Source organism: Marmota flaviventris, chromosome 2 (assembly GCF_047511675.1).
Source record: "Marmota flaviventris isolate mMarFla1 chromosome 2, mMarFla1.hap1, whole genome shotgun sequence".
Taxonomy (NCBI): Eukaryota; Metazoa; Chordata; class Mammalia; order Rodentia; family Sciuridae; genus Marmota; species Marmota flaviventris.
The window spans coordinates 89,904,436-89,918,320 of record NC_092499.1 but is presented as its reverse complement, the minus strand read 5'-3'; the positions used below and the strand labels follow the sequence as shown (position 1 = coordinate 89,918,320).

At 35.4% G+C, this 13,885-nt stretch overlaps 1 protein-coding gene across 3 annotated transcripts in view; it reads left to right on the top strand.

Annotated features, from left to right (window-relative positions):
* Nucleotides 1-13,885, top strand: part of Ino80 (INO80 complex ATPase subunit) — a 129,949-nt gene that overhangs the window by 34,448 nt on the left and 81,616 nt on the right. For all 3 annotated transcript variants that reach the window (XM_071608095.1, XM_027925365.2, XM_027925358.2), the window contains exons 7-12: nucleotides 410-624; nucleotides 6,749-6,802; nucleotides 7,588-7,791; nucleotides 11,708-11,903; nucleotides 12,694-12,761; nucleotides 13,615-13,824. In XM_071608095.1, the coding sequence (XP_071464196.1) occupies nucleotides 410-624; nucleotides 6,749-6,802; nucleotides 7,588-7,791; nucleotides 11,708-11,903; nucleotides 12,694-12,761; nucleotides 13,615-13,824 (947 nt within the window). The remainder of the gene's footprint in view (nucleotides 1-409; nucleotides 625-6,748; nucleotides 6,803-7,587; nucleotides 7,792-11,707; nucleotides 11,904-12,693; nucleotides 12,762-13,614; nucleotides 13,825-13,885) is intronic.

Here is a 13,885-nt window from a genome sequence, read left to right as displayed (position 1 = left end):
ACCACCAAATACAAATTGGTTTCCTTTTTTATTTAATAACTCCCTTATTAAATACAGTGTTAGTAATGGACTACCTGATTCACTTATATGGCCACCAAATACAAATAGGTTTCTTCCTTGAGCCTGATGATATTTGTAAGCCTTTTCTAGTGTTGAGTTCAAAAAGAAATTTGGTTCTAGGGCTTTATTATATATTTCTCTTTCATGGAAACAGATGGAGTATCCAGTATTCTTTTCCAAGTTAGTGAGATTTTTCTCTTGGTATATTTATGGGCCTGCATAGATAAAGGGAGCAATGTTGCCAGCTTCAGGTAGAATGAGGAAAGCACCGAGAGTTTTCTTGTAGTGATGAGGTTTCTGTATGGAATGGAAGAAATATAGCTTCATAAGCATCTGTTTTCCTTTTTAGCCAAGTTGAAAAAAGTAAAGAAAAAAAGACGAAGAGATGAAGAGCTTTCCTCTGAAGAATCCCCTCGTCGCCACCACCATCAGACCAAAGTATTTGCCAAATTTTCTCATGATGCGCCTCCCCCTGGCACTAAGAAGAAGCACTTATCCATTGAGCAGCTTAATGCTCGACGTAGGAAAGTGTGGCTCAGCATTGTGAAAAAGGAATTACCAAAGGTAAATGAATTACCAAAGCTTTTTCTTCCCACCCTCTAAGAAGCATTTGTGAGAGCTAGATCCTTTCAGGAAAGGAAGTAAAAATAATGAAGGTAATCTGTTGAAATTAAGAGAATAGTAATAGGATTCTCTTTAGTTAACTTTTCCCAGAATTTGGTCAGAATTCACAAGACAGTTTCATCATATTCCTTGGTTAAAAGAAAAAAAAAATGGAGAAGTGTAAAACTTTCATGACTTGGACATACAGTAATTGTGTGTGTGTGTGTGTGTGTGTTTTCCCGTTCAAAAAATTACAGCATAAAACAAAATGCCAGAGGGGAAACCTCTTTGGTGGACGAATAACTAGCTTTCTTTTTTCTTTTTTTAAATGTAGATGAATGTAATATCTTTATTTATTTTTTTAACGTGGTACTGAGAATCGAACCCAGTGCTTCACATGTATAGGCAAATGCTCCTAGCTTTCTTTTTTTTTTTTTTTTTTTTTTGTGCTGAGGATTTAGTCCAGGGAGTTTTACTATTGAGATGCATACCTAGCCAGTTTTGTTTTTTTATTTTGAGACAGGGACTCACTAAGTTGCTGAGGCTGGCCTTGAACTTACAACCCTCCTGTGTCAGCCTCCTGAACTGCTAGATTTACAGTTATATACCACCATTCCCAGTGCTTTCTTTTCTTTTCTGATGCTGGGGATTGGACCAGGGCCTTATACATGCTAGGCAGGCGCTCTGCCACTGAAATTTGTGCCCAGCTCAGCTTTTTTTTTTAAAGTATTTATATATTTGTTTATTTTAGTTTTAGGTGGACACAATATCTCTATTTTAAATTTATGTGGTGCTGAGGATCGAACCCAGTGCCTTATGCATGCTAGGCGAGCACTCTACCACTGGGCCATAACCCCAGAACCCCTCAGCTCAGTTTTTTAATTTTATTTTGAGACAGGATCTCACTAGTGTGCCCAGGTTCACCTCAAATTTATCTTGCCCCTGCCTCAGTCTCCTGAGTAACCGTGATTATAGGCATGCGCCACAGCACTTGGCAAGAAAACAGTTTTCTTAAAAATAGCAATAGATACTTGACAGCAAATGGATAGGTGTTAATAGAGAAAATTAAGTAAAAAGGAGATGTTTCTTAGAGAATCCATACACACTTAGATAACATTTTATTCTGATATTATTTCAAAGTTAAAAGTAGTAAGGATAGTTCACCACTCAGATTTACAACTTGTTTGCTTTTTACCCTTTATGTAAATTGAGTATATCTTGATAAGATGAAATATTTCATTATAAGTAGGATATTTTCTAAACAGGATATTTTATGAATTGAGAAAAATTGATACTAAAGTTTATATGGATACAGTCAGTATTCAGGAGTAGCTAGGGAATATTGGAAAAGCCCTGTTAAACATTGAAACATGGTATAAAACCTCTATAATTAAAAAAAGTCTGGTATTGACACATGCATAAGCAAATAGTCTGGTAGAATAAACTAATGAACTTTCTGATTAATGGTTTTGGGACAATTAGATAGCCATTTGGAAATAGATAATATAAGATGTGTATTTCACAAATATGTTATATGCCCCAAAGGGAGTAGAGACCTCAATTCGAAGAAAAAAATAAATCCTACAAATGCTGAAAGAGACATGATTGCATTCCTCATAAAATTTACATGAGCAAGAAATAACTAAAATTAGAAAACAACAGACAAAAAATTGGGAGAAATTATTTCTATTAAATATCACATTCAGAGGGCTGTTTACTCTGATATATTAAGAAATCTTGTTGGATGTAGTTGTATATGCCTATAATCCTAGCTACTCAGGAAACTGAGGCTGGAGGGTTAAAAGTTGTAGATCATCCTTGGCAGCTTACTGAGACCCTTTCTCAAAAAAACAAATAGAAAATGGCCTAGGGAGGTAACTTAGTGGTAAAGTGCTCCTAGGTTCAATTGCCAGTAATACCAAAAAACAAAACAAAACAAAACAAAAAACCAACCTCTTGAAAGTCGAAAGACAAAGGACAGACATGTTTATTACATTGGTAAAAAATTTGAAAGTGAACACATTCTATTAGGAATGCTGTGGAGAAAGGCATTCTGATGCATTACATGTGCATAATAATATTTATCACAGCAGTATTTGTAGTTATGAAATAATGGAAACAACCTAAAGGCCCATCCTTGAAAGAATACCTGAGTAAAACTGTGATAGATTCACACAATGAAGCACTATGCAGCTGTTAAAAAATATCAGACTTCTCTTTGTTCTGATATAGAGTGATTTCTAAGGTACACTGTTAAGTAAGGAAAAAAGCACAATCGTGTATATTACTCTTCATGTAAGAAAAATGAGGATACAAGTAAATACACAAATAGTTGCTCAGTTCTACAAAAAAAAATTCAATAAGGGTAAACAAAAATTAAGTAATTTTCTTTGCAGACCCGTGAAAGAGATTTTTATGAAAGGGATTTATGGGAACAGGGCAGCAGGAATGAAGAGGAGTCTTGAAGTCTATCTTTTAGTGTAGGGATCACTTTTAGAAACATTAATATTTCAGACACTCCTCACGCATCCCAAAATAAATAGAACAGATAAAACTAACCAAGATGTAGATAGATATGTATGTAATACTGTATTGCGGCAAGTGAAATACAAACACTAATAAATGAACTTAATTGTGTTTAAAAATGTATATCAATCACATTTTAGGGAGTGGAAAAGAAATGAATTAACCAAAGTAGCAGAAGAAAACAGTGACTGTATATGAGAGGCTAAAGACCAAAAGAAGTCGGCAGAAAGGCTAAAGTTAACATTGTAAATGTGTTTCTCAAAGGGGATGGATTAGCAATTTAAAAATTGTATAGCTGGGTGCAGTGGCACTCTGCCAGTAATCCCAGTGGCTCCGAGACTGAGGCAGGAGGGTTGCATGTTTAAAGCCAGCCTCAACCATTTTGTGAAGCCCTAAGTAATTTCTTAGTGAGACCCTGTCTTGAAACAGAAAAACTAAAGGGCTGGGGGATATGACACAGTTTGTAAGCATTCCTGGGTTCGGTTCTTGGTACAAAAACAAAACAAAACAACAACAACAAAAAACTATGAACAACTGAGGTAATTGTATTGTAGATGAGAGCCACTTTCGTACTGTGTGATAGTGAAGTTATAAATAAAGATTGGGAAAGCAAAATGAAGCCTGGAGTTAAATTTGAATCAAAGATCTTTCTGTGAACTCATGGTGACATACATACAGAGGATACAGAAATATAGGTGAATGTATTAATTTTCCAAACTGGCAGAAAGTGTCTTAATCAAATATTCAAATAAACATCACTAATACTTTAAATCTTGACATCAGGAATCCCTCGATTTAATGCACTAAGATGAACACATTGTTTCTGTGTTACTTGTATCAAAATACACAACCTCATTTTTATCATAAAAAATAACAGAGCTGGGGTTGTGGCTCAGTGGTAGAGTGCACACCTAGCATGCATGAGGCACTGGGTTCGATCCTCAGCACCACATAAAAGTTAAAAAATATATTGTGTCCACCTAAAACTAAAAAATAAATATTAAAAATTAATTCCCGCTTTCAAAACAAAGAAGTTTAAAAACAAAACAAAACAAAACAAACAAAAAACCCCAAACCCCAAATTGGAGGATATTTTTCATAAATGATTAGTACGTTTCAAAAGTGCCAAGGAGCATGGCACATGCCTGTAATCCTAGTGGCTCAGGAGGCTGAGGCAGGAGGATTGATAGTTCAAAGCCAGCCTCAGCAAAAGCGAAGTGCTAAGCACTCAGTGAGACTTTGTCTCTAAATAAAATACAAAATAGTGTTGGGGATGTGGTTCAGTGGTCTAGTGCCCCAGAGTTCAATCCCTAGTGCCAAAAAAAAAAAAAGACGTCAAGGACACAAAAGAAAAGACCTACACACAGAGAGAAAAGATGAATTGCTATGTGGGATTGTGCATATAATCTTGGAACAATAAGAAGATATGAGTTGAAAAATTCTTAACCTTCCAATAAGATCTGTAGTTCAGGTAATAATTTCGTAGCCTCCCCAGGGGAGTATGTAGCTCAGTGTTAGAGCCTTTGCATAACATGTAGGAGGCACTGGGTTCAATTCCCCATGTTTCTTACAAAATTATAATAGTAATAATATATCACTGTTAAGTTTCCTTTTCCTAATAATTATTCTGAGTTTATGTATAAGCTGTTAAATTAGGGAAGCAGGTGGAAGTGTAAGAAAATGTACTATTTTGCAACTGTTTTTAAATCTAAAATTAATTCAAAAATTTAAAACATGGCAAGAATAAATCAAGGATCTGCCAAATATATTTTAAAATTCACACTTAGCAATTGTTTGTCTCATTAGCTTCTGTTATGTACATATGTATCTTTTTTTCTTTTCCCTCAACTATTTTCAGTTTTTATTTTCATTCAACTATATATTTTGAGACAGTCTGTTAAACTTATTCCTAATACTTCATTGTGTTTTTTAAGGAAAAGGAATTCTCATACAAAAGCACAATGCAGTTATAAGATTAGGAACTTATAGTGACATAATAATATTATCTGATCCATAGTCCATATTAAAATTTCATTAGTTGTCTCAATAATTCCTTTATATCCCTTTTTTTCTCTGAATTGAATACAGAATACAATCTAGGACTACATGTTGCATTTAGTCGTTAAATCTCTTGAATCTGAAACAGTTCCTCAGTGTTTTGTGAAATTGTTATTTTTGAAGATGTTTTTGAATTTGGATTTGTCTGCTTTTATCAGGTGATTATGTTTGGGTTATCCATTTTGGTAGGATTATCATAGAAGTCATATGTCCTTGGTATATCAGGTGACACATGATATATCTGCCCCAATATGATAATACTAGCTTTGATTCCTTGGTATGATGGTGCTTCACCACTACAAAAATTATTCTTTTTTCCCCCCATAGTATTTCTAGAAATCGTTTATGTCTGATTATTCTTAATAGGAAAGTTAATGGGAAACCTGGCTTTAGTACCTGATGAAGGAATTTTAGATGATGATGTTCCAATGATAAAGGCTTTTCAGTGGGAATGTTTGAGATTGTTGGCTTAGCTACTGATTCTTAAAGAAAGTATTAAGAGGAAATTTTTGATTAAAGGCTTAAAAGTTCCTGTAAGCAGGCTATCTGAGGTAGGGATATTATAAAAATGGCCTCTGGCTGTCTGTAACTTTGAATCCATTGTTTCTTTAGCATCAGAGGAAGTGGCTGAATTGTCAGAGAATCTTTTCTATATTCTTCCATGTTAAATGGACACAAGAAATTGGGTTTCTTTATTGAGGTTTGTTTTGTTTTGTTTTTTAAGTTGGAGTGGAAATTGTTTTTCTTTTTTTTTGGGGGGGGGGTTAATCAGGAATTGAACCCAGGAGCACTCAACCACTGAGCCATATCCCCAGCACTTTTTGTATTTTATTTAGTGACAGGGTCTTGCTAAGTTGCTTAGGACCTTGCTAAGTTGACAAGGCTAGCTTTGAATTCATGATCCTCCTGCCTTAGCCTCCTAAGCCACTGTGATTACATGCTTGGCATGGAGTGGAAGATTTTAAAAGCTGTAGACTGGATTCTGGACTGTCAGTCATCTTATGTTAGGTCTGCCTCGGAGAAAATGAGACTTTGAGAAATAGTGGCAGTAGGTTTGTCCTGGTTGGTGGTGGGACTGTTGAAGGTGGAACTGGAAAGTTAATTTACTTTCCTCATAACGGTCTTGGATCTGGGTATCTGGGTGTACTAACAGCCTTGCAGGTTGGTCCTGGAAAGCAGTGTGCTGTAGTCAGGGTAGATTAAAGTTTGGATGTAATATATTCTCTTGGTCTACTTCAAGACTTATAACTTAAATTCTTTTCATTTATATTCATAATATTTAGGCCAACTATGGCACTAGGTTCTTCTTAATGCTACTTTATTAGCTTTGTGTGTGATTCCAAAACAGTACATCTGTATAACTTTTAGAGGTAATGTATATTGCATTTACTTGACATTTTATTTTTCAGTCCTCTAGAAATTAAATAAAAGACACTGTCAGGCTACATAATCTTATTTGAAAAATGAATCCTAAATGAAATATTACTTTTAAATGTTTTAGGCCAACAAGCAGAAAGCTTCAGCTCGTAACCTGTTTCTCACCAATAGCCGAAAGGTAACATTGCAGTTTTGTATTTCCATTTCATGTTTTGCTGGTATAAATATGTTCCTGTTCTTTGGATCCATTCTTCCTGCCATTGTCTGTTAGGACCTGTTGATTATAAATCTAATAATACCTAAGAGAGTTTCTAAATATCCTCAATCTACTTAATAAGTAAAATTATTATTCTTCACATTACTGGTATCTGGGGGTCTTTTTTTCATAAGACCATCAATAGTCTGTTTATTTCCTTGGACAAATTATTGTGCTCCAGCTTCTTTATCTAAGAAATGATGTTATGAAAATCTTTTCTTAAAGGGAAACAATAGAACTTTTGTCTTGAAGATCAGATGAGGTAATGCTACTAGTTGTATTTCTGTGGACTAGTCATTCAGGCTTTATGTTTTCTCATCTATAAAATGAAATAATAACAATTTCATGGGTTTGGGAAGATTGAATTAATGTATGTTAACTTTAAAATAGTATAAAAATTAGTGATAGGTATTCACTATTAATATGTGTGATAATGCTTGATAACTTCCCTGATCCTTCTTAGTAATTATACTTTGTTTCATCTTTTAAGGTTGTAGATGTGGATAGATTTCTTATCCTTGATATTACCTCAGAATCTAAGCCTGGGTTATAGTATTGTACCAGGGACATTAATCAAGTTTGGGAAGAAAGATGTGACCATAGGAGGAGTGTTCATACTGAACACTCCTCCTGTGGTCACATACTGTCCAGAGAGAACTGTCACTTAGTGTTTGTGTCTCCCATCATGGCAACGTTGTATCTTGTAGCTTGCCCACCAGTGCATGAAGGAGGTACGTCGAGCAGCTTTGCAGGCCCAGAAGAATTGTAAGGAAACTTTGCCTCGTGCTCGCCGCCTCACTAAGGAGATGCTTCTGTACTGGAAGAAATATGAGAAGGTGGAGAAGGAACACCGCAAGCGGGCCGAGAAGGAAGCTCTGGAGCAGCGGAAGTTGGATGAGGAAATGCGGGAGGTAGGACAAGAGCATAAAATTTTGAAGATCATAATTACTTCCACCCTATCAATGCTTTGAACATTGTACATCTAATTAACCAATGAAATTATCAAGGCAAAAAAAATTTATTTTTGTGGTATCTGGGGGATTGAACCCAGTGGTGCATGCATACCAGGTAAGTGCTCTAACTGCTGAGCTACACTCCCACCTCTAGAAATCTTTTAAAGATCTAATTTTGAGGATAGTGACTACTCCACTAAACCAATTTCTGTTTTTATTCTTCACTAAGGCCTTCCTCTGGCCTTTTGCCTCTTTTCTTTATGCTATCTTCTTCTGTTCTATAAATCTCATTCCTGTATGTGTCTGGAGGAACAACATCAGCAAAGGAATGAATAAAAGGAAAAGAAAATAGCTTATCGTTTATCTTAACTTGTTTCTGTGTATTGACTGTAGTTTCAGTTTATTGGATTATGGGCCAGATTTAGATCAGAGAGGTTCAATAGACAATTAACTCAGTTTTCTAAGACCTCCCTCTATCTCACAGTAGCTTGGTTTGCAAAACCATCTAGGTTTGTGAGACCTACATTCTCTTGACTTATTGGTAGATAACTGATGGTAGTTTCAGTCGCGGTTATGTTGATTTGTATGTTTTCTTCTCAGAATTTTTGAAATAAACTTTTTGATGTATCTTTATTGTTCCCTTAATACTTTGTTCAATTAAACCAAGTAATAGGGCTGGGGTTGTGGCTCAACAGTAGAGCACTCGCCTGGCATGCGTGAGGCCCTTGGTTCGATCCTCAACACCACACAAAAATAAATAAACAAAATAAACGTATTGTGTACAACTAAAAAATAAATAAATAAAATAAGTTTAAAAAAAAACAAGTAATAGTTAACTTTAAGGTGAAAAGGAGATCTCGTGTTTTAAAGTGTTTTAGTGTTGAAAGATTTTTTTAAAATCTTTTAGTGTTGAAAGATTTTCTTGATGACACTTTGGCTTTTAAAATTTTCTTTTGATTTGAATTTGGCTCAAGTACAATAATGTCTTAAAGAGAAAAGGGGGACCTGGGGTTGTGGCTTAGTGGTAGAGTGCCCACCTAACATGCAGGAGGCACTGGATTCAATCCTCAGCACCATATAAATGTAAAATAAAGATATTGTGTCCACCTAAAACTTAAGAATGAATATTTAAAAAAAAAAAAAGAGAGAGAGAAAAGGGTCAATTTTATATAGAGTACTTCTTCGTAAAGTAGTACTTTAGAACTTCAGACCTTACTTTGCAGTATGCCTTATTTTATGTTTTCCTTTTGGGGAGGTGTATTAAGAACAAATCAAGTATACTTCATTTGAATTTTGTTATAAAATATTCAAAATTATGAATTTGGTTTCATAATTATAGTATTTACTATATTCCATATAATTCAGGATTGTTGTTTTGATTATTTACTCATTGTTTATCTTAAGGATGATTTTATTTATTGACACAATGATTTTTTTTTTCTTTACCTATTTTTTTTTCTTTTAATTTTTTCACATTTTCAAGAAAGCACTATAGGGCTGGGGTGTAACCCATTTATCAAATGCTGGTTACCAGAAGCAAGGCCCTGGGTTCAATAACCAGAACTTCCCCCATCTAAAAAGTATGTGTTTGTGTGTATGTGTGTCCATATTGGTCCACATTCATGTTTTTGTTCTTTGGTGATGGTATATTACTGTGTTACCCAAGCTGGCCTTGAACTCCTAGACTTAAATTGTCCTCCTTCAGCCTCAGCTTCCTATGTTCTGGGCCTATACCCAATTGCTATTGTGTTAGTTTATATTCATGTTTTGCTTATATTTATCATTATTACAGATGAAGTATAGATTGTTTTGGAGAGGGTTTTTTTTTTCCTTTGTCCTATTGTTCCCACATACTGACTTTGAGAATAATTTATAGCTTCTACTCACTTATTTTGCCTTTTAGTTATTATTATTATTATTATTATTATTATTTGTACTAGGGATTGAACCCAGGGGCACTTAAGTACTGAGCTACATCCCCTAAATATTTTTAGGGCCAGGGTATCACTGAGTTGCTTAGGACCTTGCTAAGTTGCTGAAGCTGGCTTTGAACTCAGGATCCTCCTGCTACCATGCCTGGCTAGAGAAGAGTTTTTAACACATTTTTTTAAATAATAAAGCTATACATATTACCACCCGGATTATAACATCTGTTTAAATTCAGTTGATGTCCCAGTGCCATTATCAAAAAGTAATGTAGCAAAGACATAAACATTTTATACAAAAATCTGTGGGACGAAAGTTTTCATGTTGTAAAGAGAGGAAAATACCAGTTATTATTAAACTATAAATGAAAATTATTCCTTCTTGCATTTATTACCAGTGACTTGGCTAAATAGAATTGTTCACTGGTGGTTCTACCTTCTTAATGTTAAAAGGGTAACTTTTTAACACCAGCTAGTAGCTCACACTTGTAATTCCACCACTTTGGGAGACTGAGGCAGAGGATCACTAATTCAAAGCCAGCCTCAGTAACTTACCAAGGCCCTAAGTAACTTTTTTTTTTTTATAATTTTTATTGTTGGTTGTTCAAGACATTACATGGTTCTTGATATATCATATTTCCCCTCCCCTCCCCTCCCCTCTTCTCTCTCTACCCCATCTACTGTAATTCATTTCTCCCCCCCCCTTTTTATTTTTCCCTTTCCCCTCACTTCCTCTTGTATGTAATTTTGTATAACCCTGAGGGTCTCCTTCCATTTCCATGCAATTTCCCTTCTCTCTCCCTTTCCCTCCCACCTCTCATCCCTGTTTAATGTTAATCTTCTTCTCATGCTCTTCCTCCCTACTCTGTTCTTATATCAAAGAAGACATTTGGCATTTGTTTTTTAGGGATTGGCTAGCTTCACTTAGCATAATCTGCTCTAATGCCATCCATTTCCCTGCAAATTCTATGATTTTGCCATTTTTTAATGCAGAGTAATACTCCATTGTGTATAAATGCCACATTTTTTTATCCATTCGTCTATTGAAGGGCATCTAGGTTGGTTCCACAGTTTTGCTATTGTGAATTGTGCTGCTATGAACATCGATGTAGCAGTGTCCCTGTAGTATGCTCTTTTTAGGTCTTTAGGGAATAGACCGAGAAGGGGAATAGCTGGGTCAAATGGTGGATCCATTCCCATCTTTCCAAGAAATCTCCATACTGCTTTCCAAATTGGCCGCACCAATTTGCAGTCCCACCAGCATTGTACAAGTGTACCCTTTTCCCCACATCCTCGCCAGCACTTGTTGTTGTTTGACTTCATAATGGCTGCCAATCTTACTTGAGTGAGATGGTATCTTTAGGTGGTTTTGATTTGTATTTCTCTGACTGCTAGAGATGGTGAGCATTTTTTCATGTACTTGTTGATTGATTGTATGTCCTCCTCTGAGAAGTGTCTGTTCAGGTCCTTGGCCCATTTGTTGATTGGGTTATTTGTTTTCTTATTGTTTAATTTTTTGAGTTCTTTGTATACTCTGGATATTAGGGCTCTATCTGAAGTGTGAGGAGTAAAGATTTGTTCCCAGGATGTAGGCTCCCTATTTACCTCTCTTATTGTTTCTTTTGCTGAGAAAAAACTTTTTAGTTTTTTACCGTGCCTGCAAGGTAGGCAGACCTGCGACCGACCGGCAGAACAGGCCCAGCGACGCGCCGGCATGGTAGACACGTCGGCCCTAAGTAACTTAATGAGACCCTGTCTCAAAATAAAATATTAAAAATGTGGGGGATGTGGCTCAGTGGTTAAGCACTCATGGGTTCAATTCCTGGTACCAAAAAATAAAGTCAAAGGGCTTGTTAAGTAATTTTTGCAAAGTGTATGAAATTTTGACAAATTCTGTTGACCACCAATGATTTTGATCTATTTTTACTTTTAACTTTCCCCTGGTTTAGGCTAAGAGACAGCAGCGAAAACTCAACTTCTTAATCACCCAGACAGAGTTGTATGCCCATTTCATGAGTCGCAAGCGAGATATGGGTCATGATGGGATCCAGGAAGAAATCTTAAGGAAACTGGAAGACACTTCTACCCAGAGACAAATTGACATTGGTGGAGGCGTTGTAGTTAACATCACACAGGAAGATTATGGTGAGTACTGAGCCAGAAGCTAGACAAAGCAGGTTCTCTCCATTTTTCATATCTAAGGTTATTAATTCTTTTAAGCTTTGTTTTGATTCATAGGTAATATTGGTTAGAAAAGGGGAATTGATTGTATTAGAGAAGAGAGGGTGTTTCTAGAGAAGATGCCTATAAAATGACTGATAAAAGAATTTGCAAAGGAAAGGATATGGTTATGAGATCTTGCAAGTTTTGGAATATATTATGTTTTGGAATATATTATATTTTGTGATTTGTTATTAGAAATTTAGTAAACTTTTGTAGCAGAGAAATTCACCTCTTACATAACAAGATCCTTGGTGATAAAAGCATGAGAAAGAGACTAGTCAGTTTTGGTATATTTGTGACCACAAGGGGAAGGAGAAATCGGAATGAAGTTTGAGAAGAATTTCACAGATAGTAGTGATCAAGATTATGTAGTCCTAGATATAAATAAGAATGGGAGCGTTTTAGAGTATATTGGGGTCATACACACCTTTGTTGCCCAATGTGGTATCATATTGTAGAAGAAACCCCAGTACTGAGAGACAGTGGATCTCTATGCCCAGTGGTTTTTATGAGCTGGCTTTGGCTATGGAAGACCAAGGCAGCCCTCTGCCTCTGTTATGTTTCTAACTCTGTCAAAGAATTTAGCCTTTCTTCTCCTCCATCCTTTGTGATCTTAGGGATTAGTAGAATGGGGAAATCAGGGATCCATATGTTGGCCTGAATTGTCTTTGAAGGAGATGTGGTGTGATAATCTACAGGTTTTCCTTTTCAGATAGTAACCATTTTAAAGCCCAAGCCCTGAAGAATGCTGAAAATGCTTACCATATTCACCAAGCTCGGGTGAGTCTTAAAAATGAAAAGGTGTGGTATAATTGGCCCTGGAAATAAAGTATAACCTTTAACTTTGGTGTTTGCCCTTTATTCTTATCACATTTTCAATTAAAAGCATTAGCCAATATGTCATTGTGTATATAGGGTGGTAATTGCGCGTCTCATTACTTCAGAATAGTGGAACTACTTTAAGAAAAACAGAATAATGAATGTTCACTTTTCTAAGCATTAAGAGTATATTGATAGAAGTCAAAACAGTTTGCTTCCCCCCACCTTCCTTGAGTAATATGGTTAGTATATGAAATGTATCATGGTTGTTTTAGTTAAAAAGATCACAGTGTTGGCTTATTGAAAGAGTAATATGCCTTAAGGAAAATGCTAGCTATTGTTCACTTTAGTAATTACTTGCTCTCTGTTATTACCTTATATGGAGATATTTAATAAAATCAGAAAAAGTACAGTTAAGTTGAATTAAGAAAATGTAGTTAAATATATTGTGTAGGAGACTCTTCGTTACTTTCACAGGGTCCAGATCAAGGATCAATATAAATGCCTTCACCCACCACCTCCAATCAGTCAAACAAATTTTATATTGAATCTTTAATAAATTTCTTGATGTAACAAGTAATATTGTAATGTGGTTTAGTGTATGTGCATTGAAAACATGATATTAAAATATTCTTAATATAATTGTATGTTAGATAATATCAGTAATATGCTTATAGTATATTATGAATAATGTGATAGAATATCAAATTATAATATCAGAAATTTTGTTTCCATTTTCTTAGTACAGTAGATATCTTGTTTTGAATTTTATTTGCATTTAATATTTTTTTCTACTATTATTCTTTATTTCTAGACGAGGTCATTTGACGAAGATGCAAAAGAAAGTCGAGCAGCTGCCCTACGAGCAGCAAACAAGTCTGGCACTGGGTTTGGGGAGAGTTACAGCTTGGCAAACCCATCTATCCGGGCTGGTGAAGATATTCCACAGCCCACAATTTTTAATGGGAAGTTGAAAGGTTACCAACTGAAAGGCATGAATTGGTTGGCCAATCTGTATGAACAGGTGAATTTTAGAACTATGTCATTCCCATTCTTTTTTGTTCATTGTCTGTTTTTCTTTTGGT